Here is a 26,407-nt window from a genome sequence, read left to right on the forward strand (position 1 = left end):
AAATTATATATTTAATAATATCCATTAAGAGAAAGGATGAGATAAATAATCCTACCCTTTTATTCCAACATTAATAATCGTCATCGTCGTCTCAATTTTTTCTTTTTCCGATCTATTCCCAATATCATTCGAACAATGATAATTATTATTGATTATTGATTACGGCTCGTATATATTAAAAAAGGAAAAAGAAAAAATAATATAAAAAAGTAAAGAGATTATATTACATTATAATCATGTAATCATCAATTATCATTGTTATCTCTTATATTAAAAATTGCAATTATATTAAGAAAAAAGGAAAAGATTACATTTTTGATCGGTTTCATTTTTTTTTCTTGATCGAAGATAATAGAATTATATATGTATATGTTTATGTACATATATGTGTATGTGTGTGTGTGTGTGTGTGTGTGTGTAAGTAGATATATCGAAAGTCACGCTTCAAGGATGTCCCATCTGCGATACGACCTTCAATTTACATATTCTCATGTCGACCACTTTACACCTGCTAAAGGTCAACTTAGGAGGCAATCTCTCTCTCTCTCTCTCTCTCTCACTCTCTCTCTCTCTCTCTCACTCTCTCACTTATTACTTTTTGCTATCTCCTAATACTCCCGAAAAAAAGGAAAAACAAAATGGAAACCAAAAAGAAAGAAACGAAAAGAAAAGAAAGAAAATAAAATAACGAAGGAAGCGTTACTTCGAAACGTTAATATTTCATTTCACTTTTACATGAGAAAACAGCCTTTCTCTTCGTAACCATCCTATCGTTCCCACGATCATCACGCAACGAACGATTTAAACGGAACCAACCGTGTTTTGTCATAGTACGAATGGGATCACGATACACAAGTGAATTTTGCGACAAGACAACAATGAGGAAGATCAGTTGAGTACGGTTCATTGTTCCAAAAGTGTGGCCAATGTATTTTTTTTTCCTCTCTTCTCTTTTCCCTTTTTTTTAATCTTTTTATGAGAAACATTTTCACTCACGTTTGACACCATAATTTAGATAACAATAATCTGTATAAGTGTATATGTATACATATATATATATATATATATATATATATATATATACACATACAGTTATATCTTGGTCATGAAGAGATTAAGAAGGAGGAGGATGTTGACATCGGCAGGCACGTTTCTTTTGCGCTTGTTTTCAACGCTGAGCAAGAGAAACAGAATTATATATACATATATACATATACATATATATGCACGTATGTTTATACGTATATATGTATATAACTTGCCGAGTGTTATGTTGGTGGGAGAGAGACCCTCTCTGACTATGTACTTACTTACGCGAGAGAGTCTCTCTTTCGTTAGTAGAATGGTGGGATAAGCTTAGCTGCTATGGCAGGTAAGCATAGGCAGAGTACAGCGAACGTACGTTTTAACGAGTTGGGGAAAAAAAGAAAGAGAGAGAGGGAGAAGGAGAGGGAGGAAAAGGCGAGCGAAGAGAAGGAGATGAAAGAAGAGGAGGAAGAAGAAGAAGAAGAAGAAGAAGAAGAAGAAGAAGAAGGTGGTTAGTAAAAGAAGGGGAAGAAGAAGGTGGAAGGAGAAGATGGGGGAGGGGAAAAGTTCTCGTTCTCCGACACAGCAAAAGCAGTCAGTCCGAGACGAGATCCCGTCTTGTGATCTTCTCTCTCTTTTTCTCTCTCTTTTTTTCTCTCCCTCTCTGTTTTTCTCTCTCTCTTCCTCCTCTCTGTTTCTCCTTTATTTATCTTTGTCTTTCTCGTTTTCGTTCACGATTACGTGCGTAAGATTACGTTCGAAAGATCGCGCCAGTTCCGTCATCCAATATTCATTGTTATCGATTATTATCGATAATCGATATTACGTTAAGCGTTGCGACGTTGAAATCACCAAATATATTGTTATATTATTTCTCGAGTTAATTCGAAAAGAAATACATGAGCGTTACCAAAATGGCCGCGCACTGAACTACGAGGGACTTATACGAAGCGGCAGTATCCAAGCGGCAGCTCGATTCTCAACGTGTGACGACATGAGTTGTCGTCGAGAAGTTCGACGTTTACTTTAGAAAGGGAAAGGAGGAGACGTCTGTTCTGTTTTTTCTTTTTTTTTTTTTCTTCCTCCTTTTTTCTTCAAAGTATCGCCGCCTTCCTTTTGTGTGTATATATATATATATATATATATATATATATATATATATATATATATATATATATCGCCTCGACTGGCTAAATAAATCTAGGTGGACCTATACAAGGTAAGAACGAAGAAACTATTTATCTATATAGCGATACACTTGTTTACGTTTAATGTTGGAAAATGTGCAGATTATACTCTCTCTTTCTCTTTCAATAATAATTATAACTAATATTCTCTATATATGTAAAATAAGTTCCATCTCGTGTCATCGATTAAAATGAAAATTTTCTTCTTACAAAAACAAATATTAGAAATAATTAACTAACGATCACACGTTATATGATTCCAATTGAATATTATTGGAATGAATGGAAGAACTTCGATCGATAAATCGATACTTCAGATATATCCATTTTTATTCTGTAAAGAATATTTCGAGGAACTTGTTAACAATCACAATTGATTATTATAATTTACGGATGATCGATATCATTCGTTATACATATTTACCTATATATTTTCCATTCGTTATATTGTTAAACTTCTATTCTTTTTTTTTATACATACTACAATCTCTCTCTCTCTCTCTCTCTCTTTCTCTATTGCAAGGTTACATTTCCGTTTTACGTAAATATAATATCTCAGAAAACAGAATGCAATATTTATAGTTATGAGAAACGATTATCTAGCGTCCCTTTCGATTTTATTATTATCGCGTTCCTTGCGATTTTCTCTCTCTCTCTCTCTCTCTCTCTCTCTCTCTCTCTCTCTCTCTCTCACTCGATTTCTGCAACATTTCCTGGAGCGTCGGAGATCACTTTCATCCGCACTCTTATCGCGGCCGTTCTATCTTGGCACGAACGAAGTATCGTGGCGCGCAAGGAATCTCGATATATCGCAACGACCATAGAGGTATTTAAACATTTTTCATGAGTTGAGAATCTTCATTTTCCTCAAACGGAAAAGAAAAGAGATTCCTCAGTGTCTCTGTCTTTTTTATTTTATTGAATCATTTTATTATTCTATGTATTACTATTTATCTTATTACTAATTTTGTTGCTTGGACAAGTTCATTATTAACGATAAACATTATTTAATCTTTATTCTTAAATCAGTATACTTTCCATAGAAATTTTAATTTATTTTTGTTATATATTATTATTTTACATTATATATGTATATATATATCATATTATTGTTGTTATAATATATTTAACTAAACTTATTATATCGTTTATATTAAACAATATATATTATTAATATATGTAATAATACGTAAAATAAAATCGTATAAAATTCAAATTGAAATTATATTAATATAATATGTTTTTGTAGTAAAATCTTTTCTGCGATTTGTATAATATTATTTTTTACTTTTATTCATCGTAACGAAGAATAACTCTGTATAGTAATTTCTTTTTCTTTTTTTTTTCTTCTTTTCTTCTCTCTATAAAAATTTAGTTTTAGTAAGAAAGAGGCACGAGGAATGAATTCCTTACGGAATGCCTGTGGCACGAAGGTTTCTCCGCAGGAATCCAGCGCGCGTTCATATCTCCGTCTGGTTTGGGCGGGAATTAAGAACGAGCGCGTGCGTACTCGTGTATCTCAACGGTACTTTTCCGAAGTGACGAGAATTTTTTCGGGAGTTGAAATCGAACGAACTCAATCTGGTAAAAGAACTCCTTTTCATTTTTTATCGTTTATCTTTTCTTTTTTTCTTTTTAAATATTTTACACTTGCCTCGAGTTCTAATCGATCTATTTAATTAATTTCGTATATATCTTTTAACGATAACAAACGATTTTAAATCGAACTTTGCTCGTATTTTTTACTTGTCAAATATTTCTATTCTTATCGCTCATCATTGTCTACGATATCATATATCCGATCGATTTAATTAAAATTCGAAGAAATATCGTTTAAGAAAATTGCAATAATCGATCGAAACTCTTATACTTTATATTTACGCGTATGACAAATTTCATGGTCTCTAAAAGATGTAGAACCGTTTTAAATATCTCATTTTTAAATTTATGAGCAAGTTCATGAGAATTGCAAAACATCGACTTCCTGCGCGTAATACAAGAGAATTCTTTACGGATCGACTACGAGGATCGATAAAACCGAGTAAAATGTTTTCTATCGATTTCCGTCGATGCTCTCTACCAAGAAACAGTAAAGTTTGCACTCTCTTTTTTCTCGACATTCCTTTCGAACCTCTTCACTGTATGTGCAAACGATCGAAGACCATCGATTAGCATCGACTTTCCTACTCGAAAATTTCATATATTTGCGATTATAATTTAGCCTTCAGTCTACATCCGCTCTTTCTTAAAACTATACGTATTTACAAAAAGAAGAAAAAAAAAAGAACTGAAAAATACGATACAGAAGAATAAAAGTAAAAATAATATAAGTTAATAAAATAGATAGTATAAATAAAATAATATAAAAAATAAAATAAATCTATGTACGATTTAGGAAACTGGTAGCTAAACTATGTTTATATAAGCAATTATAACCAATTAATTCGTCTGATTGGGAACAAGGTTGAACATGTAATAGTAAGTGTCATAAACACGAAGGTACAATATTCAACATTAGCTTGCATACGAATTTAAAACATAATAAAAAATCTATATAAAAACCATCTTAATACAATGTCAATTGTCCTCTATATTTGGAACTTCATTTTTGAATACATATACTTACTTTCCTCGTGATAATTATTATTTGTTACTCAAACTTTTCTAATTCAAAATTTTCGATTTTAATTAATAACGAATATGATTAGTATATGAATATATATATATATATATTATATATATTTTTTTGTATATCGTGGAAAACTATTTCTCCTGTTTAAAATTTCTTTCTTTTTTTAAAATATTCTCAAAGGACTAAAATGTAAATGGATAAAATTAGATGTTTGAATGGTCGACAACGAGGAACTACGTAGAAAGTACTTATATTCGTGAGAGAGAGGAGATACATAGTGGTAGATACTAACATATCTATGTCTACGACGAGCAGAGCGAAAGTTTTCATGATTCCTTTTGCACGATCGCAGCGAACCTGCCAATGAAACTACTAAGAATGAACTTTCTCGAAGGAAGACAAGACAGTTTTTCCATTATCATAAATTCGGTCCAAAATTGTTTTTCTCTCATATAATCTTCGAACGATATTTGAGAACCAAAAATGATTATATCTGGATATAAACTCTTATGTTGAAATAAAGATTTTCGTGATTATCTGTCGTTGCGTGTTGCAGTTGGTAAGCAGATACGTATTTATTTTCGTTCGAGTATACGATCCTCTTAATTTAAAAAGAAATACGAAAGAAATTAATTCGTCGTTTGTATGAATAAATGTGAATTAAGAAAAAATAATTCAAGCATAATCTCTCGAGACATATTTTATAATAGAAAAAAAAAAAAAAAAAGAAAAGAAAACAAGTAATATAATTTCTAATTCTTACAGAATCTCTATTCTTATTTCTTTTCCATTTCTTTCTTTTTCCTTTTTTAATCTTATAATTGCCATCTTTTACTTCGTCATTCTTCTCTATTTTTTACTATAACTATCTCAATATTTAAACATTCGTTTCTCTTTAAAAAATCATATAAATACGAAAATCATTTTGCAAATATTGAATGACTCGAATATTCGTACATTAAAAATATACATTATTATATAAATATATACTATTATTTATTTTAACCGATAATATATCAAAATAAATAATAATAGATCATACCTAATATATTTTCATATAGATATCTTTAATTTAGAAATATTAAAACGATCGACTTTATATAAAGATTTTTCTTCATTTCTTTTCGTGACATATCTTCGTCGATTTCTATCGATACTATTGACCCGTACGACCACGATAGAAACCAGTCTAGAAGCGTGCCATGATACTCACCTACTCGTTATGTCAATGAGAACGATGTACGGCATTGGAGTCTATCGGAATGCCGGTACGCTTTCCTCGACACAAACACACATATATGAGCGCACGCGTACACATACACTCTCATCCAAGGAGGACGTTCCCTCCTTTTCTTCTTTCTCCTTCTTCTCCTGTTCTTCTTCTTCTTCTTCTTCTTCTTCTTCTTCTTCTTCTTCTTCTTCCTCCTCCACCTCTTCGAAACTTATTCACGAGGAGAGAAGAAGTGAAGCTTCGTAAGTGGTCGGCAACTCGCTAGCACTCTGCTTGCTAACTCGCTTGCCAGCAATAGCCATATTCATCTTCTGTGTCTTTCACTTCGTTCGTCCCTGTGTCCATTTTTCCTTCCTTTTCTCGTTTATCTAGCTCTCCGTCGACCAAGCCTAACCATCGAGATAGATAGTTAAAAAAAAGAGAGAAAGAGAAAAAAATTAAGGACGCGCGAACGAGCAGTATAAATACTATCGAGTTAGGTAACACCTGGTTCACTCATTTCACTTCACTGTACTTTTCAGTTAATCAAATTATTAAAGCGTTTGATTTAACAAAACCAGTAATTCGCTCGATATCGATCGGTGTTTGTGACATTGGTAAAGATATTAAAAATATCGTAGACCGGCAAAATGCTTCGTTCGATCGTTTAATTTCTTTTTTTTTTTTTTTTTTCAATGTGAAAGTAATATCGTACAGAGTTCCGATAATTTTATTCTTGGATATTTTCACTTGTTCGCTTTATTTGCGAAATTTCATTTCGAATGAAATGAAATCATCTCTGTTTTTGTTTTGTTTTCCTTTCGATTTTATAATCCTATCGTTAGAGTTTAAAACATTGCTTCAAATGCTTTAAAATAAAAACTTAACAATATTTCCACTGACCTTTATCTATTTATTAATAATGGCGAATGTTTACTTTTCTTTTAATTCTTTTTCGAATTAAATTCTAAGAGTATATGAATCATTCGTGTAAAAATATATAAATAGTACATTCGATTAGACTATTCTAAAGATAAAAAGTATATTCGAAACGAATGAGGAATTTCGAGAGTCATCCATTGTTGTTTTCGATCGAGGCATCCAAGATATGCTTGATCATGACGCAATATCTATGATCTACACCGTTAGAGCGAGTCGATTGTAAAGCTATTACTTATCACTTTATATTTATCTAAATATATCCTTTCTTTCCATTAACGATTTACATCCAACATTAAGCAACGTGTAAGATTATTAACGATCATTTGCACAATTTTTATGCAAAAAAAAATTTTTAATCATTTTAGATCAAATTGATCAATAAATTTAATTTATTTCTATATACATTTAGGTCTATCTGATCGAAAGAAGCGGAGCTCGAGGCTCGAGCAAAAGGAGGCCCATGCCGGACTGTAGGAAAAAATTGCAGGAAAAGAAGAAGAAGAGAAGCAGAAGGAGGTGAAGGGAAGCGAGAAAGGGGGAGAGGAAAAAAAGGAAAAAGAAGATAAAAAAAAAGAGATCGTCGTCGTCGTCGTCGATTACGATCGTCATCGTTTAAAATACATAACGAAGAGAGATCGTGACGTCGAACGAGAGTTAAACAAGAAAAAAAAAGAAAGAAAGAAGGTTCTCCAAAATGGCGTCCACGATCGTCGCGCAACTTCTGATATTCCTTACGTTGATAGCGTTATCCTTTAGGGTAACACGTTCTCACGTAGCTTTGACGTTTCCAAGAGCGAGAAGATACGATTTGGATTTTCTCGACAATAGCAGGACACCTGGCCCCTGTGGTATGCCACGCGGTAAGTGAGCAACTTTATGTAATACATACTTACGACGATCGATATGTAATATAGTAACTGGATACACGAGTTGAATATGAATGGCATACGTTAATGTGAGCGACTCGTGCAAGGATAAACATAACGAATGAAACAGAGTAGAATATATAAATGATAATGATAATTAGAATAAATAACGGATTAAATGAAGTAGAACGAATTGACGAACACGTATATTTTTCGTAATAATTCGTTTTGAAACAAAGATATCTTTTTTATTGATTGATTTATTTATTTCTATTCTTCTTTTTTGTAAATCTTCTAGAATTTTACTATTGAATACAATCGGATATAAATTTGATCGATAACGTGATCGAATCTTTGAATTATTATAAATCCGTGAATGTCTTTCATAACAAATCCACTCGTAGTTATTATTTCCTAGAACTATTTTAGATATAAATTCCAAACTTTTCTACGTATATAAGATACTTGAAAATTCCGAACGTCACGTTTGTAATACTTGAAAGTACGGACGAACGAACGCACGAACAGGTGTTACTCAAGCTAAAATCACAAGAACGATGATTGTGTGAACGATGGAACGTTTAAAAAATATTCTCTCTTAACTGTAAAGAATTCGTTAAAGAAAATAATTTCAAAAGAATTCCGTAACCATTTTAAAGAGAGAAAGGAAGAAATAAAGGAAAAAGAAAGAAAAGGAAGAAGAAAAGAAAAGAAAAAGAAAATCAAAGAAAACAAAAGAAAAGAAAAAAGAAAAAATAGTTGCGGCCAGTTGGACGATCATCTTGAACGATCCCAAGTAGCACATGCATACGTTCTAGGTTTACTTGGTGCATACCACTAAGTATGTTCATCGATGCAAAGAGAGAGAGAGAGAGAGAGGATTAGAGAGGGGAAGGAGGCAAGGTCTATGGGAAAACGACATTAACGCGGAGAGTCAATCTCTGAGATTCGAAGGGTAGAGGAGGAGAGGTGTTGAGGAGGTGGGAGGGAAAGAGGGATATAGTCGAAGCTAGTTCGAATCGAAGCGACTTTCTCCAAGAGTTGATACGAAGGGAGCTGGTATCTCTCGTCGGGCATTACCTTCCACGTCGTGTATATATATATATGTATGTATATGTATGTATGTACGTACGTATGTATATATATATATATATATATATATATATATATATATATATAAAACTTGGTTCTCACATGCGTGTACTTGCCTGCCTTCGAGGGCACACATTTTGTATTCTAAGATATCTACAGGGTGTTCGTATTTTAATAAACATTTAAATTAAAAAAATTAACATTAAATGAATTCTTTAAAATTCTAATTAAGAGGGATAGGGGAACGTGAAGATCATACGTCAAAATGTCGATGGTTATTTCGTAGATATTTTACGAGATTTTAGAGAAAATAATTGTAATTATTTAAAGTCGAATCATTTTATTGATAGTTTTAGATAGATCAATGTATAGACATTCGTAATGAAAGACGTAAATGTAAAAGCGTAAGATAACAATTTTGTTTGATTTAGAAATGAGAAATTTATAAATTTAAAGTTACACTATAGATACGTAGATATATATATATATATATATATATATATTATCATTGACGTGCACTTCGAACGCATACACGAACATACATACATATATACATATATAACATACCGCAAGAGTAGTGCAACGTTTTAACCGAGACTACTGTAAGTACGTTTAAGCCTCAATTTATCGCAAAAGTGTGAGTAAATGGTACGTAATGAAGGTACGGTACACTTTCCGAGCAACTTTTCATTCTATATATATATATATATATGTTAGTGTATACATTTATGTATATGTGTACATACATATGTGTTTCTACGAAAGTATGTTTGAAATGCCACGTTCATGTACTCTCTATCTTTCTTTCGAAAATGAAAGAGAGAGAGGTAGAATATACAGGAGTGTGCAATTGTCAAAACAAGTTCATGTATATATATATATATATATATATATATATATATATATATATTATCTCGAGCAAGTTTTGCAACATCAAAAAATACCGTGCCTTTGCCTCCGATTTCTTATCTTTCAATGGCTACTACACGTTCAGAAATTTCGTCCATCGTTGAGAACTGGTTATCGAATTTAAATTTCGTCGTCAATTAAAAAAAGAAGAAAACGTGAATATAACTCTTAGATAGTAAAAATAATTAAAAATCAAACGAAACCTTTCCTTTTTTGGATTTTAATATCTATTTTGAAACGATAGTATACATTATTGGATAAATAAATTATTCCTGGTATTATTATTATTTCATCGTGAACCCGATACTAATATGATAAAAATGTTCTGACACTTGAAGAAATACCAAAGAAATGATTTTTATTTCATTCATTATCACTTGGAAGAAATTTATTTCTGAACGATTGCAGAATTTAAATCGATGGAAAGGAAGCTTACTTGAAATAGAAATTTATTAAGAATTTCATTTAATGTAATTAGTATTTAGAATTTTTGAAGATTCGATAGAAAGTTCCGACATTACTTACTGGCAAGCCAATATTTATCATTATTAATAAATAGAGTCTAATCGAATTGCAATTATATACAATATTATATACATTTATCTAACGTATTAGAATTAATCTCGAATCAAACATATACGTTCGTTAGAAAATGATTACTGTACAAGATTTGATCATATTTATCTAAACCTAATATGGTTGATCTAATTTCTCTATTTACAAACCAACGCTATTTTTCTTATCAAAAATATTGATTTGTCTTATACAATAACATTTTCATATTTCCATGATATACGTGCGATCCTTACGAAATAAAAACTTTTTGATTTCATAAAAAGGAAAAAAAGAAAAAAATTATGAAATAAAAAAGCACGTGAAAAGTGATACAATTTTTAAACACGTTTTCTCGTACGATTCGTCGTATTACTCTTCTTCGATTTTATAGATCCGACATCAATCTTTTACTTTCTTTTTTTTTATAGGATACAGTAGGTATATTTTTTTCAAATTCACGAATTTTTTTTTTTTTTTTTTTCTTTTTTCTTTCTTTCCTTTCAACCTTCAGAAACGGAATTCTGTTTTGTAAAAAGGAAATTATATATATGTATGTGTAAAATGTCTATGTATCGTATCATATGAGTGTGTTTATTGTGAAAGAAACGTGTAAAACGAACAGTTCGCTCCTTACACATTCTTTCCTTTCCATCGTAGAAATCGTACTACGTCTCGCTCGTACCAAGCAAAAAACGTTCTCTCATAATTTAATCGACGGCCTGTCGACACTGGCCGCTGACTCTGGTGAGCAACGTGCCAGGTAGGGAACTCTCCGGCTTTCCTTCCGGGACTTCACGCGGAGAGGTACGCGTTCCTTTTTCCATAAAAGGTTAGAGCTCCTCGTGAAAGGCGATGCCCTATAATCCCTTACCATGCGTCATACGTGGTACTTAAGTATTTATCTCTTCTTCGTACATATACGTTCCATATTTTCGATTAACATTCCATCGTATATAACAATCATCATCGTCGTCGTCAATCGTATCATCGAATAATTAGAATAAGATCCTTTTTATTTCTATAAACTCGTTTAAAATTCACTAGAAAAATGTTTTACATTTCGATCAAATATTTATTCTATCGATATATCTTAAACGAATTTATTAGATATTAATAGAATGATCATTTGTAAAACTTAATTAATCCTCTATGATCTAACTTTCTTTCTTCCGTGTTTGAAATAAAAATGTAAATGTATACTGTAATTTATTACTGTTTAAGTAACGACGACTGATATTTTCTTATTAATGAAAAATAAACGTACATAATGTATATATCCCCAGTGATATATTTTCAGATTGAATGAAATTTTTCGTATGGCTATTAATCGTATAAATCATTTGAAATAAAACGAATAATTAAGACATAAATATAACGTGAAAAGAATTAGTCTCAGGAAGTCTAACTTGGAAGTCTGAGGAAGCCGAAAATAATGTTATCGAAATATCTATAATATCCACATACATTTGTAACAGGTACCTATCTGTAAGTTATATAAAATACGTATATGTAACACACATATAGGTAATTAATTTATTGGATAAATATATCAATCATATAATAGACTTTCTATTCCAAATGGAACGTTAGAAAATTTCAATTACCGAAAAATTTTCAAAGACGAAGTAAAAACTCAAAGAACAAATTTCACTCCAATTTCGCTTTACAACATCGGTATTTTCTTGATCCGCGAGTCGATCGAGTCTCGACGATGACGTAAACAGTCGTAACATATTCTCATTCATCGATAAATGTTGAATGAAGAAGTTTTATCTACAAAAGAACATCGTTCAAACGAACGGACCATTTTGCCCGCACATTTTTCTTTTTTATTATGCGCAAAACGTACTATATTGTTTTCTTCTTTTCTTTTTGTCTTTTATCTCTTCGTGTCCTTGATTACGAAAGGACCAAAGGATCCTTCTCTCGATTTGAATTCGATCGTCGCTGCACTGTTTAACGCGTAAACTATTCTAGGAGAACGATATTACAAAGTCGTTAAACGTGCCACGATATTATACCTATCTCTCGTGCCATTGAAAGCATTCGACGAATTTAAATGACGCGTGTATTATAACGGACTTCGAACGTCAACGACGCATCGTTGTCCGACTTTCTTTGCTAACGTTCCTGAACTAACTGGACCTTGCTTTATTTCAGGTACCATCAAAACGACGTTACTTTCCGGAAGTAATTTTAACGTAACGTGGCACCTCTCTTATCCTCACAAAGTAAGTTAAAAATTCGATTATTATTATTATTTACAATGAGTTAGAAAAGTAAATCACTTTAATATCATTTTAATAGGTTGAAGCGATTTCCATTGAAACGTATTTTTAAAACAATAAATGACATGAAAGTCAGTCGTATAAATCGATAGACTCATCTAACGCTTCTCATAATTTTCAATAGATAAAAGATATATAAGATTTCGTATCTTTTTTACATTAGATTTTATACTTAATGTGAATATTTAAACGTCGCGAAAGAAATCTTTAAGACGTATTAAATAAAGTTTGCAAGATTCACAATCGACGATATTATTCAAAGAATGACAATCGGTCAATTGTAGCAATAAAATATAGAAAATGTTAGAAATCATTTTTACAATAGGACTCGGTAAGAAAATTTCTAAATAGGATACCGCAAATGACTAATAAAAATGTTTTAACAAATTCTCGGTATTAGTCATAACAGGAACACGAATTCCTCTGAACTTAGCTCACAATTTTAAAAAGACGTACGTCTTGTACCTTGTTCAAAAAAAAACAAACAAACAAACAAAGATTATCCGGTTTCAAAGATCACTTTTGTGAGTCATTAAAGATCCATCTTCCGTAATATAATAATTTATAATGTCTATCAATCACGACGTAGAAAAAAATTGTTCATTATATATATATATATATATGTATGTATGTGTGTTATAACTTTTTAGCTTATCTTTTATAAAAGGCAACGAAGCACGGAAAACTAGTGAAAAATCATGTTAATCCGTTACGCGAGGAATCGGATAAAATCATATCCGCATAGTATTATTTCACTTCGATACTTTCCCTCGGTATAGTTCGTGCTAGGCCGGTTTGCAGGTGCGTCATTAAAACGAACGAACCAACAAACGAACCAACGAACGAACGAACGAACGAACGAATAAAAGCGTTTGGATCGTGTCCGACATTGACCGCGGATTCAATCGATTTGATTTTAACGATTTTACAATTTTCTTTAACTATAGACTACAATATTAAATATATTTGATAAATATACATGATAGACCGCGCGTTTTAATTTACTTATAATATTATCTAACTATTTCGAAGAAGTTTTAACAAAATGACCGACTTCGTAATTCTTGTTTTACGTAATGATAGTCGTTACAAAAAATGTTAACTAAAATCTATTTTTCTTTAGATTTATCATTAGGAAATTAAGTCTATTAAAAATAATGATTTTCTTTTTTTCTCAAATACTTTTGTCAAATTGACGAATGTAATAAACATGAGTTCGATAATTCTAACATTTAATAAAGAAAAATTATTCCTACAAGTGTACTATGATTATAACTGATAAAAGAACACTCAATGAATAATTTTTAAATTCCGCTAATGAAAAAGTCTTCTTATATAATTAGTTAAAACCTTCATTAAATATGATTACTTTGAAATTCGGACAGGTGAAAAATAATCATACACTTGTGAGTTTCTTTGTCTCATAGAAAAATAATTCCGAACATTATTCAGAAACAATCAAACATGTTTTTTGTACCAGATAATAGTATGAAGTTATATGAAATTATTTAAATGTTTCGATCGATGAAATTACGTCATTTATCCTATATGAATTTGATAATTATATCAATTTCCAATATTATTATTATTTTTAAATAATAAATTGGAGTGAGAAAAAGAGAGAGAGAGAAAGAGAGTATCGTTAAAAATTAAAGGCAATTAAAAGGAACAAACTATGAAATCTCTCTCTCTCTCTCTCTCTCTTTCTCTTTTTTTCTGTTCAATGTTCCATGCAAACGTTCATGGTATTCGCCACCGACAGTAGATACTCTCTTTCTCTTTACGAGCACATTTAACATGCGCAACACAATCGTTCGGACCGACTCTGACAATGAGCCAGCAAATCGTCGTGAAAGCGCGCATTTCGAATTTTCTCGCGACCGTAACGCGTAACGCGAGCGAGGAGAGATAGATTAGAGTGGTTTTATTTCTTTTTTTTTTCTTTCTTTTCCTTTGTCTTTTTCTTCTTCTTCCTCTTCTTTTTCATCTTCTTCTTCTATTCCAAATCATTTCGCGTTTTTCGTGTCTTCGAGTTTATAGAAAATTATTGAGAAAAGAAAAAAGTATATAACGATCGAAAAGGATGACTCGTTTGAGACAAACAAAAGTGAGAATACTCGAATAAGTCTACTCCATTTTGTGTTCTTTTTCCATTTTTCTTTCTTTCTTTCTTTCTTTCTTTCTTTCTTTCTTTTTCATCACGGAAACGATGCTATCCGTTGATGCGTTCCGCATGAACTTTTTTTCCCAGCTCGTTGAGATGGAGCGCGGGAAAGGCACGAATCCTAAGTCTTTTCAAACTAGTTACTATCCCACGTAATCCTTCGAGAGAAAAAATAGACGATGATCGAGATGTCCACGAAAACAAAAGGAAACAAGAGAATTACAAAAAAAAATTATCGATCTAACATTTCTCTTTTTGTTTCTTTTTTTATTTTCCTTTAAAATCTTTTTCTCTTGGACATAAATATTTTTATCGATATCTCTTTTATCTTTTGACCTCGTGCTACGTATACGTATATAGACGATTTTGAATTGCATTTTTGTATTCTATTTCTATATACAGCATCATCGTATAATATAAATACCATCTGTATTTAATCACGTTTTATTCTCTCTCTCTCTCTTTACCTTTTTTCTCTCTCTTTTTTTATTAATCAACGCACAACGTAGCACTGTGTCGAGATTAACAAAAGATTCGTTTAGATCTATGTAAATTCTAATAATATCGCTGGATATAATCGATCTATGAATGGAGAATTATAAAAATATTTTCATCCTCTTAAAGATAAGAAAATAAAAATCTTTACATAATAAAATAAATAATAAAGTTGAATAAATCCGATAAATTGTTCTCTGTGAAAAACATCGAACGAATTAACCTTCGAATTATCCTATGTCTTTCGAGCCTTTCCCACTATATATAGAAGGTACGACTTTAATGATAATGACAATAATAACAATGACAGAGAAAAACATTAACCGAATTGGGTGGCGCAGAAACATGCGTTGGCCTCTTCGTATTATGCGTGACGAGTAACTCGAGGGAGCGTAGGCGTGCAATACGTTATCAAATTGTCTATGAGCGTTCGCTATAAAGAGAAAAATAAAGAGAAAGAGATACAGAGAGAAAGAGAGAAAGAGAGAAAGAGATACATAGAAAAGAACTACAGAGTCGGCCTACGACGCCGAGTGCTCGTCGCTCAAGGTAACGCGTGCTGAATAATTCAGAAGCAAATTTTTGCTGGTATGTGACGTCCGTACTCTCCATCCACACATAGAAGCTCATATAGTATGTAGGTAGGTAGGTAGGTTGGTTGGTTGGTTGGTTGGTTGGTTGGTTGGTTGGTTGGTTGGTTGGTTGGCTGAAAAGGAGGTAGAGAAAAGACTCCTTTGCGTTGGTTAAATATATATATACGTATCTATATGTGTGTTTATACATATATATTCGGACATTTGTGTGTTTGTGTGTGTACACATATGTACGCGGCATCCGTTTCGGTGGTAGAGACAGGTATGTCGAATACCGTAAGTCGAATATCGTCGTTTAACTCGTATGACCAAACGAATATATACCAAAGGTGACAACGTCTTTACGCTTACTCAAAGGCCTCGTGTTCATTCTTACCGGTTCCCTGGATGATCTTACGGAATGTTGACCCGATGAAAATTCATCTGGTAATCATCTCGGTAATCTCAAAATTATTCAAATAATTTTATCATAAATTTGTCAAGAAGAGGATATATAAAAATAATTGGAATTATTTCAACGAGCGATTATGTTAATTATCGTTAGGTATTTTTAAAGATCATTGGATTATCGTTCATTTGAATTATCGGTACTAAAGGAAGCAATTTGTGGGATCGTTTATTTTGAAATTTATTACAATAATGTTATTATTAATTTATTGATTATAAATAGTGATTATACTAATTGGCAATTAGCTCTATCTAATGATTCGTTATTATTAATTAGTTAATCGTTCGAGATTATTCATTATATATATATATTATGAAATTTCAAGAGAATATTTCAAACACTTTTGTTGTATATTTACTTCTTGAAATACTCTTGAGAAAAGGAAAAGGCAACGTGAAAATTGATAACTACGTCCGCAAGCGAATTATTTCCGGCGGAAGGATATGAATAATCTCCTAACAGTTTGCGAAAGTAAAGTCTTGAAATTCATCTTGCCGATTTATCAGTAATATACCACGGTTTGTTAAACTGTGAAATGTATGAAATCAATTTTATAAAATTGAAAAATTATCTTGTCTACCGATCGGATACTGAAACGAAATGTTGAATTTAATAGAGATACTAAATTATTTATAATCTTTTTCTTATCGGTTTGATTTAACGATTGACACTGATAAAGCTAACAATAAGTTAGATCGAATTTATTTGAAGATAAATTTTTAAAGATACTTACATACATACATGCATAGATAAACCTATACTTATGTTGTACCCACCTCGAAGGTAGCTTTTACATAAGAACAAAGAACCAGACGATGACCGCACAATAATAATTCACTGACTCGTGTGTGCATCGAAAGGTGCAGTACGTGTAGGATCAAATTACGTGACAGATCGGTGACAGGCTCTACCTTGAACAATAAATCTGTTTGGTATAATATAGGTACTGTATAGATATAGATGAAAGAAACTTTACGATATAACACACACCTTTGCGAACATAATTTTCATACAATCTGATAATTGTATAACGTACTGCTATTAAAAAAGTAATTTTAATAAAATTGGACAACAAGATAGACAATTTTTATGTGGAAATGAAGATGAAAATTAATAGATATCTATACTTTGAAGTTGCTAATATTTTTTTCTATTTTCTTTTTCACTATATATTATTTTTATTATATATCAATTTATTTTTATTATTATTTGTAATTGTAATGTTTATAGAAAGGGGTAGAATTTGTTTATTTACTTTATACGCGATATTAAATGAATTTTGTTATAAATTTATATTTTGTCGTTTTTGAGTAGACTGTCTTCTTCGCCATTAATTCACCATTGCAACAAATGACGAGTGTTAAAATCATTTCTTCTTTTTTTATTTCAGGGTGGATTTCGACTACAAATCCTCGATGGCCTTGACAGACCTTTGATCGATTTAACACCGGTTACACAACACAGCGAATTCGTTGAAGATGATGCTACGTGAGTTTGATCAAAAACATCGCGATTTAATCTTGTAATAAATTCATTACAATTTTTTCAGAGCACAGAGTTACCACGTGCAATTGCCACAAAACTTTACCTGTACCGACTGCACGATCAGACTCCTTCGAAAAGCTGAAGAATGGACCTCAAGTTACAGATTTTGGTCCTGTGCAGATATCGACGTAAGTTTGATAAGAATAACATTAAAGCATTTTTATTGGACTAAAGGAGCCGATATAAAAAAGAAATAAAATAAAAATAAAAAAAAAGAAGAATTTTAATAGGAACGCAGTTCAACTGCATTTCAAAAATAGATCACCCATTAATTATATTTATCGTACCAATGCAAATCGTAATCTAATTATTACATATTATATATACATATGTTCATCGTTTATTGATAACTTGTACCCCATGAAATTTTCAAAACTTTTTCTGTTAAATAAATCCATGTTCGATGACATGATCTAAACATCCTTCTTGTTTATCGCTTTATTAACGAATGTTAATGGGGACTTAATGTTAAAAAAAAAAAGAAAAAGAATTTTTTTTTATTTTTAGATACTCGATAGAAAGATCTACAGAGAAGACTGTAGCGGACACGGGAGATATCTCCTTGGAAGATGTAGATGCGATCGTTTCTATCATGGCGCAAGGTGCGAATTTAAGGAGGAGTGCCTCGACGACACAGATTGCGGTACCCAGGGCACGTGCATCGACAATGGCGGTACGACCGCACCCACCAAGCTCTGCTACTGCAACATTGGCTGGTTCGGATCGGGTTGTGCAAAAAGTGAGTTTCGACGGACACTGAAAGATCATCCGGTCAAGAAAATAAATTCATTTCTAACAACAGCAATAACAACGAAATATATCACCGTTGAGTAACCCAATTGACCAAATAAAATTGATCTCTTACACTTTAAATAAATTATCAGCGTGATAAACGAATGAAATTTGTCGAACTATCATCTATTTACTTTATATAAATAACGATGTCATCGTTAATACATGAATCTATCGAACCTATATTCGAATAATGAACGTGAATGTTAAATGAACGAATTCATTCTTTCTCTCATTCTTTCTCTTTCTCTCGTAACAATGCGTACACTTATTTACATAACATTATTTACATAACAATATATATATTAACGTTTTTACACTGTTCATTATAATAACATATGTAACGCGACTCTTTGTCACGTAAGGTTATATGAGGTATTTATACTTTTTATTCGAGTCATTACAAGAAACATTACATAATTCATTAATCGTCATTATCACGCCGGGATATTTCTTTGTTGATTATTAATCATAACGACTAACTAAGTGAGATAGCAATAACGGACGTATTTATCTTCCCTTCCTCTTTCGCCAATACTTAATTACATGGTAATTAAAAAACTGGAAATGAAAAAAAAAAGAAAGAGGAAGAGAGAGAGAGAGAGAGAGAGAAAAATCGAGTAGAAGTGGGGAAGGAAAAAAAATAATACGAAAGCAATTATAATTCCGTTTTGCAGGATCACCGATCAAAACGATCGACTTAGATTTAGAATCTTACACGATGAAGCGATTTTCCAATGACGTAACTTTTTACTGGAGGATTTTATGGACAAGCATGGAATTGGAAGGTGTTCTCGTAGCAAACAGTACCACTTGGATCGGTGTTGGTTGGAGACCGAGTGATCTATCTCCAGCATGTCGAGCCTTTCCTGAAATAAATGATCCACCGAAAGATGAGCCATTACCAAAGCCCGAACCTAAATCCGAACCGGAACCAAAACCTGAGTCGGAAAGAAAGATTACGGAAAGTAAAAGCAAATCGACGAGTAAACCTGTTACGGGCGAACTTATAGATGAACCTAAAGCTGAACCAGAACCAATACCAATACCGGAGCCTGAACACGATAGCGAAAGATCAGGTGCTAAAAGGAGATCAGCTAAAGTCGATGGTACAACTTCCGTGACCTATCGACCGGATGATGTTACCGTACAGACTAGCGTAACTTATCGAGTTAGCACAAAACAAGGTTGGCCTTATGATATTTGATATCATTCTTATGCTAGTGATATAGTTATAAGTACCAGGTATATGATTAACGTTTTTATTTTGTCGTAACAGGTCGTAAACGCAGATCATCCGAAACAGAAATATTACATACGTCGAACGGTATGTAAGCGTAGTTTTTAAATTGATTATGAAAAAGAGTATTTAATACTCATGGCTAGCTTGTAGCATATTCGTAGGGCAAATTAGTGGTTTGCTTCAAAATTTGCAACAGTATTATTATATACAACTATATATATATATATATTTAAATAGAATTCCCTCCGCTCGCTCAAGACACGACGCACGAGGTGATGGTCTCTTTTAGTTTAAAGTAGTTAGTTGCACGTTGTTCCATGCTTTGTTGCACAGGTGAGCGCGCAACCGAGTCGGCCACCATCGTCGGCACAGAGCCAGAACCCAACTCCGAACCGGAACCTCAACCTGTGTCAGAATCCAAATCTCAACGAGAACCTAAATCCAAGTTAGATTCATCGTCGGCGCCAGAATCTAAATCTGAACCAGAGCCTATATCTAAACCTGAACCGATATCTGAGCCTGAGCCTGAACCTAAATCCGAACCAGAACCAAAGTCAGAACCTGAACCAAAATCTGAACCCGAGCCCAAATCCGAACCAGAACCAAATTCAGAACCTGAACCGAAATCCGAACCCGAGCCTATATCCGAACCAGAACCAAAATCTGAACCGGAACCAAAGTCAGAACCCGAACCTAAATCGGAACCCGAACCTAAATCGGAACCCGAGCCAGAACCAAAATCCGAACCAGAGCCCAAATCCGAGCCCGAACCAGAACCAAATTCTGAACCAGAGCCAAAATCTGAACCGGAACCTACTTCCGAGCCGGAGCCAAAGTCTGAACCTACCTCAGAACCGGAAACTAAGTCAATCCTCAAAACGGGAGCAACGAAAGGTAATGAGGCATTTTAATGCTTGTTTCCGCATGTAACGAACACGCTGACAAATCACCCGCGTAATCATAAATGAAATTTATTTTTATCGCAACGAGGCTCACAAATAAATATTTCTCTTATAAGAACCTTGATAAATGAACGCCACAAGTATAACTTGGAATGATTGCGTAACTAACGTTGCATAAACGCTAAAATATGCAGAGATTTATAATCGAGGATATATTCGAATGTAAATACACGTTATTGGTATGTGGATGCGTTCGATTGATGCAAGCTACGAAGGAAAAGCAAGTTATTTGAGAAAAAATGTATAAATACCGGTGTAAAAATTCACCTCGTAGTCACCTGTATCAATAAGGAAAATGTAATGAGTAGTTTGAAAGGAATTTTTCTACAAGTAGTATAGTATTACACATATACAAATATACATACATATATATATATATATAAAATTACTATTAACATCATTACAAAAATAATCATCCGAGTTGGCAAATCTTAATTTGATTTTTTTATCTTTCACGTGAAGCATCGATACCATCGATGGGACATAAATACAGTCCGAAACACGACTTCAATCCCATGGATTGTACGGATATAATAATCGGTACGGCAAGAGGAATGACGCATAGAATCGGAGATTATTACACGAGAGACAGATCGACGCCGCGTCTAGACAATTATTGGGGTGGGAAGGACAGTTTGACAGCGGCCATGGGTTTCGAACGAGATGGTGTCACTACGATACTTTTCAGAAGGAAGCTAGAAACAAACGAGGCCACGGATCATGCTATTCGGGAAGGTAATATGCATGTGATATGGGCCAAAGGTCAGGAACCAGGTCATTACATTCATAAACCGCCGAGTGGTATTGAACAATCCAAAGTCTCCGTTAAAGAATTTTATAAGGTCGATGAATTGAAATATCACGGACATAATTCCCAAAGAGGTGTTACGACCATCGACTTCTTCGGTAAGTAAAAAATAAATAAAATTCAAATTCAAATTATAAGACAGAATAATCGACGATCGATAATATTTCCATAGAAAATAATGGCGAAGAAGAGGAGGTTAACGTGCCGGTACCAGGTGGAGGTTGCGGTGGATCATGGCAATATCCACGACATTGTTCGGTTGAAAATCGTACGTGCGAATACGCCATAGAATGGAACTACAAAGCAAAATTGGTAAATCGATCTTTAAACAATTAATATCTTTTATCATCGTTAAATATTATATATCCATAGAATAAATTAAATATGATTATCTTTCTAGGATCAAATATCCTTTGTTATTTCGACAACGAATACTAGTAGTTGGACTGGAGTTGGATTTTCCAACGATGACAAAATGGTGATTTCATCGATTGACTACTTCATCCGAGCTCCTGTTTTTTCTCCAGTAGCTAACGTCGTATCTCGTTTTTTAGACACAAACGGATGCGGTCCTAGGATGGGTTGATACGACCAATGGTCGAGAATTCGTCATGGATACTTGGATGAGTGGTTACAATCCTCCTTTGTTAGATCCTTCTCAGGATATTTATAACACACACGGACGTATCGAAGATGGAGTTATGACAATACGATTTTCAAGAAAACGAATCACGAAGGACACTACCAGGGATTTCTCATTCACCGACGATCATTGCCTTTACATGATGTATCCGGTAAAAGGTGGCAAGTTCAATGCAGTTAACAAAAAGATTCAAAAGCACAATGCACCACCGATGGTTTCACGCAAAAAGATCTGCATAAGACCTTGCGGCGCAGAAGGTACTCATCAATGAGTAAATAAAAATTCGCGTCTTCGTTCGTCCCTTTAATCATTAATTTCTAATTTCTTTAGAGATAGAAACTATAACGACACCAGCCCCGCCAAGATTGTACTACGATATTGAAGTTAAATTAATTCATCTCGGCGATAGTTTTGTACCACCATCGCAAGATAGTCCCGATTTTGAAATTATCTCGAACACGATAACGGATAGTTTCGGGCCGGTTTTCGAAAACCTTCCGGGTTATTATCGGATTGATCTCGAAGAATTGAAACGGTAAATATTTCTAACATCGTAAACCAATATTAACAGTATCTATCAAATGTTTGTAACCTTATTTTACGTTTATCGTATTATTCCAGAGATGAAGAACAAAATGGAGCAGTGGCACGCATGAAATTGATATTGGATAAGAACGAAATAAAAGGCAGAGCTTTGAATCCATTGGATGCAACAGCAGCTACAGAAAAGGCATTAAAGAAAGCTCTTACTGGTGGAAAGGTCGGTGCCCTCTCCGTTGATCCTCAGTATCTAGTCATCAAAGCACCTCGAAGTGAGTATTACGATATCAAAGTAACATTTAAAGATCAGACTCGTGTAACTTGATTGATCGAAAATAAATTGATCGAGAAACTAATTAATAAAGATGTTCGTAGAGTTGTCAATTACGATTCCTTCTGAAAATTTTCAAAAAATAAAAGTGATCGCGTTACACGATTCGTACTTTTGCATATAAATCCGTTCTAATGCAATTGCATCTGATAATCATCTAATTTTTCATTGACAGTAAGCGAAGAAAACGAAGTAAGCGAAGAGGACGATCGACCATTCAAACCGACCTTCCTGTTAAGCGAGACGAAGTTATACATAGTCGTTGGATGCGTTGCTGCATTAGTAGCACTCGCAGTCTTGCAAGCTATCTGTACACTTTACAAATCCTCAGTGAAGCGCTCTACCAAGGTACATAGATTCTACCCAAAGGGAGAGAAAAGAAAAAAGAAAGAGAAAAGAAAATTTTAAGAGAATCGAAACGATCCGTCATCATCTTGTCCCTTTTTTCTTCTTCTTCTTCTTTTTCTTCCTTCTCTTCTTTTTCTTTTTCTCGCCTAGATGATTTTCTCTATCGCCAACTCTACATTTACCGAAGTGTTAGCTCTACCAGCTTGACGCGTGTTATCCTATCTCTCAATTTTAACAATCACCTTCTTTCGTAACTATAAATTAGTTTAAAATCGATCGTATTTAATCGACTATCCCTAGATCCAAGTTAGCCGTTCGTTAACACGTTTTACAGAAAAATCTTTGATCATTCTCAAAGTAAAAATCCCTGTTTCGTGCTTTTATGTTTATCTCGAAGTACGTCTCTTGCTTTTGCTTCTGTTGTTGCATGATTGCGCTCTCCTCGCGATCGTCACAAATAAAGAGGGTCTACTCGCTGCCTCTGGCTTACTCCGACGCGGCCAACCCGATTCATCGAACTAACGCGACGCGGTCCCACCGACAAAACGGCGATCAGCATCATCACTACAACTACCACCATCATCATCATCACCAACTTCGGCATCATCAGCATGCTACGAACGAAAAACATCGGCCTAATCCCAGCTGGTAGAGCTCGCACTTCAGATACAATCGACGCGCAAAATATTCATCGTTTCCTCGTTTTCTCACTAATCAAGGTATCGCTACATATCTTTCTGTCTCTGTCTCTCTGTCTATCTATCTTTGTCACTCCTGTTCATCCTCAGCAGTAATTCGCTTTTCTACTCCTCTCTTTCGTAGAACTTTACCTTTAGGCATTTATTAAACCAGTCCACGTATCTGTAAGACAAATATCAAAACACAGATAATAAATGGGATTTGTATATCGAATAGACCTATACGTAAAATTGTACATTGAATAATTCGCAAAGGAAACAATTAAAATATTGTAATTTCATTCATAGGATCGTCTTATAAGCAGTAACGCATGGAAAGATTATTCCTCCGGAGCAAATACGAACTTTGGATTTGAATCCTTCGAGACTGAAGAGAAGACTCATCCACCACCTGTATCCAGTCTTCCAAGACCCAGAGATATAACTGGGAACGGTACCAATCTTGGTCACGATACTGTAGAAGGTCCCAATAGAATGGTCAGTCCAAGAGCGACTTATAGTTTACCTCGTGCTCCAGGCTCTAGGAACAACGCACCCACACCGATGCAGCCAGGATATTACACTCAAGATCGTAGGAATCAGTATCAAAGATCGAAGGGTCTCCAAAGTACGACGAACAACGTAGCTGCACAAGCGAATCAACCGGACTTTTACTTCATGCCGAGTCAACGTAAATACAGCGGCGAGGTTGTGCGCGTTTACGTCGATTACGAGAGTCAAATGCCAAAATGAGGAATGCTCTAAAAATGAAGAATGAGAAAAGCCGTAAAAGAAAAGAAAATAGAGAAAAAGAAGGAAAAGTGCGTTTGGTATCGACTGGTATGACCTTTCATAACAATGACTAATCTTCTTCTCGCTTCAGTGAAGCGATTTGTAAATAAGTGAACAAAAAAATTGAAAAGAAAAAAAAAGTAATAATATTAATAAGTATAAGAATAATAATAAGAATAAGAATAAGAATAAGAATGATAAGAAATTCTCAGAGAGCTTGCAAGCTTTCCTGTTTTAATACGAAGGACCTTTCACTTTTGAAAGCTTTCGTTCGATCGTTCTCTTGAGAATATCATGTACGTAACGAATGTATGTATGTATGTATGTACTGTGTATAAGGAATGTGCTTCTATATGGACATGAAAAAAAGGGAAAAGAAAAGAAAAGAAAAAAAATATATATATCAAGAAAAGTGGAAGCGATACAAACTCACAGGAGCAGCCGCTTTCGACCAAAGAGTTAATCGATAGTGTGTGCGCGTGCGCGATTTTGTACAAAAGTGCGAGAAAATAAGTGCGATCGACCAGTCTCGACGGAGACATCGACGAACGCATATCGTTAGAACATATATCTCGACTTCATATCGAAAAAAATAAAACTATACGCGCGTTGCGTTATATACTATATTGATGTACATATTAAAATGATATATATATATATATATATATATATATATATATATATAAAATTATGTATGCGTAAAAGATACGAGTAGCAAGTAGCAACTGCACACGGACGTTTGCGCAAATAAAACGTTTGTACATTTTTTTTTTCTTTTTCTTTTTCTTTTTCTTTTTCTAAATCGATAATTTACGATAGTTATCTCTCTTGTACAGAAACACAGTGTGCACGAAGATTAAAGAATTTTTAATCACGCAATACAGGAATATAATAAAAATACGATGAATCACGTGAGATTTATATCATCGTTCGTTCATATATTTCCTTAAAGTATCGATCGACGACGAACAGTTATTAACTAACTTAACTATAACCAGGAATTGATTGGAATATGTTGGATCGTAAATAAATAGAAATGTCGGATAAAATTAACGATAATACTTGTAATAATTATAATAACGATAGTAGCAGCAGTAGTAACGATGGCAATAGTATTACAGTATTAATTACAGTGTAATGTCGTTAACAACGGCGTCGATGGCGCGGCAAGACTTCCGATATCATTTGGTAATTGGTGATTTATAATTGTAACAAGGCGACGCCAAAGGTAAGTTCTTCGTACCTCCGAATGAATGATGAGTAAAATCGGAAGTCAAATATTAACGCCAACTTTGCCCCGTTGACCCTATATCATAATG

At 33.4% G+C, this 26,407-nt stretch overlaps 1 protein-coding gene across 5 annotated transcripts; it reads left to right on the forward strand.

Moving 5' to 3' along the window:
• The first annotated feature begins 1,614 nt into the window (after positions 1-1,614).
• On the forward strand, positions 1,615-25,854 carry LOC127064386 (uncharacterized). 5 transcript variants are annotated; one of them, XR_007781665.1, is made up of 18 exons: positions 1,615-2,245; positions 7,407-7,857; positions 12,580-12,650; positions 17,798-17,895; positions 17,957-18,080; positions 18,460-18,691; positions 19,422-19,931; positions 20,024-20,071; positions 20,321-20,881; positions 21,412-21,855; positions 21,930-22,069; positions 22,158-22,235; positions 22,312-22,657; positions 22,731-22,935; positions 23,022-23,212; positions 23,447-23,619; positions 24,083-24,338; positions 24,606-24,746. XR_007781665.1 is itself a non-coding variant. In XM_050995353.1 (18 exons), exons 2-18 carry the CDS (start codon positions 7,692-7,694, stop codon positions 25,047-25,049), a joined length of 3,777 nt encoding a protein of 1,258 aa, XP_050851310.1. In that variant the 5' UTR covers positions 1,615-2,245; positions 7,407-7,691; the 3' UTR covers positions 25,050-25,854. The 5 variants fall into 5 exon arrangements, 4 of the variants coding, with proteins under 4 accessions (XP_050851310.1, XP_050851309.1, XP_050851312.1 ...); XM_050995353.1 differs by lacking the exon at positions 24,083-24,338 and having other exon boundaries at positions 20,321-20,548; positions 20,603-20,881; positions 24,606-25,854; XM_050995352.1 differs by lacking the exon at positions 24,083-24,338 and having other exon boundaries at positions 24,606-25,854.
• The last annotated feature ends 553 nt before the right edge of the window (positions 25,855-26,407 follow it).

The sequence above is a fragment of the Vespula vulgaris genome, chromosome 6, assembly GCF_905475345.1.
Source record: "Vespula vulgaris chromosome 6, iyVesVulg1.1, whole genome shotgun sequence".
Taxonomy (NCBI): Eukaryota; Metazoa; Arthropoda; class Insecta; order Hymenoptera; family Vespidae; genus Vespula; species Vespula vulgaris.

Bases quoted from the DNA above. Each gene is read 5' to 3' on its own strand.
- LOC127064386 (XM_050995352.1), top strand. From the start codon at position 7,692: ATGGCGTCCACGATCGTCGCGCAACTTCTGATATTCCTTACGTTGATA. The intron at 18,081-18,459 runs GTAAGTTTGATA...TTTTATTTTTAG, and splicing joins GGTCCTGTGCAGATATCGAC to ATACTCGATAGAAAGATCTA. The intron at 20,072-20,320 runs GTATGTAAGCGT...TTTGTTGCACAG, and splicing joins AATATTACATACGTCGAACG to GTGAGCGCGCAACCGAGTCG.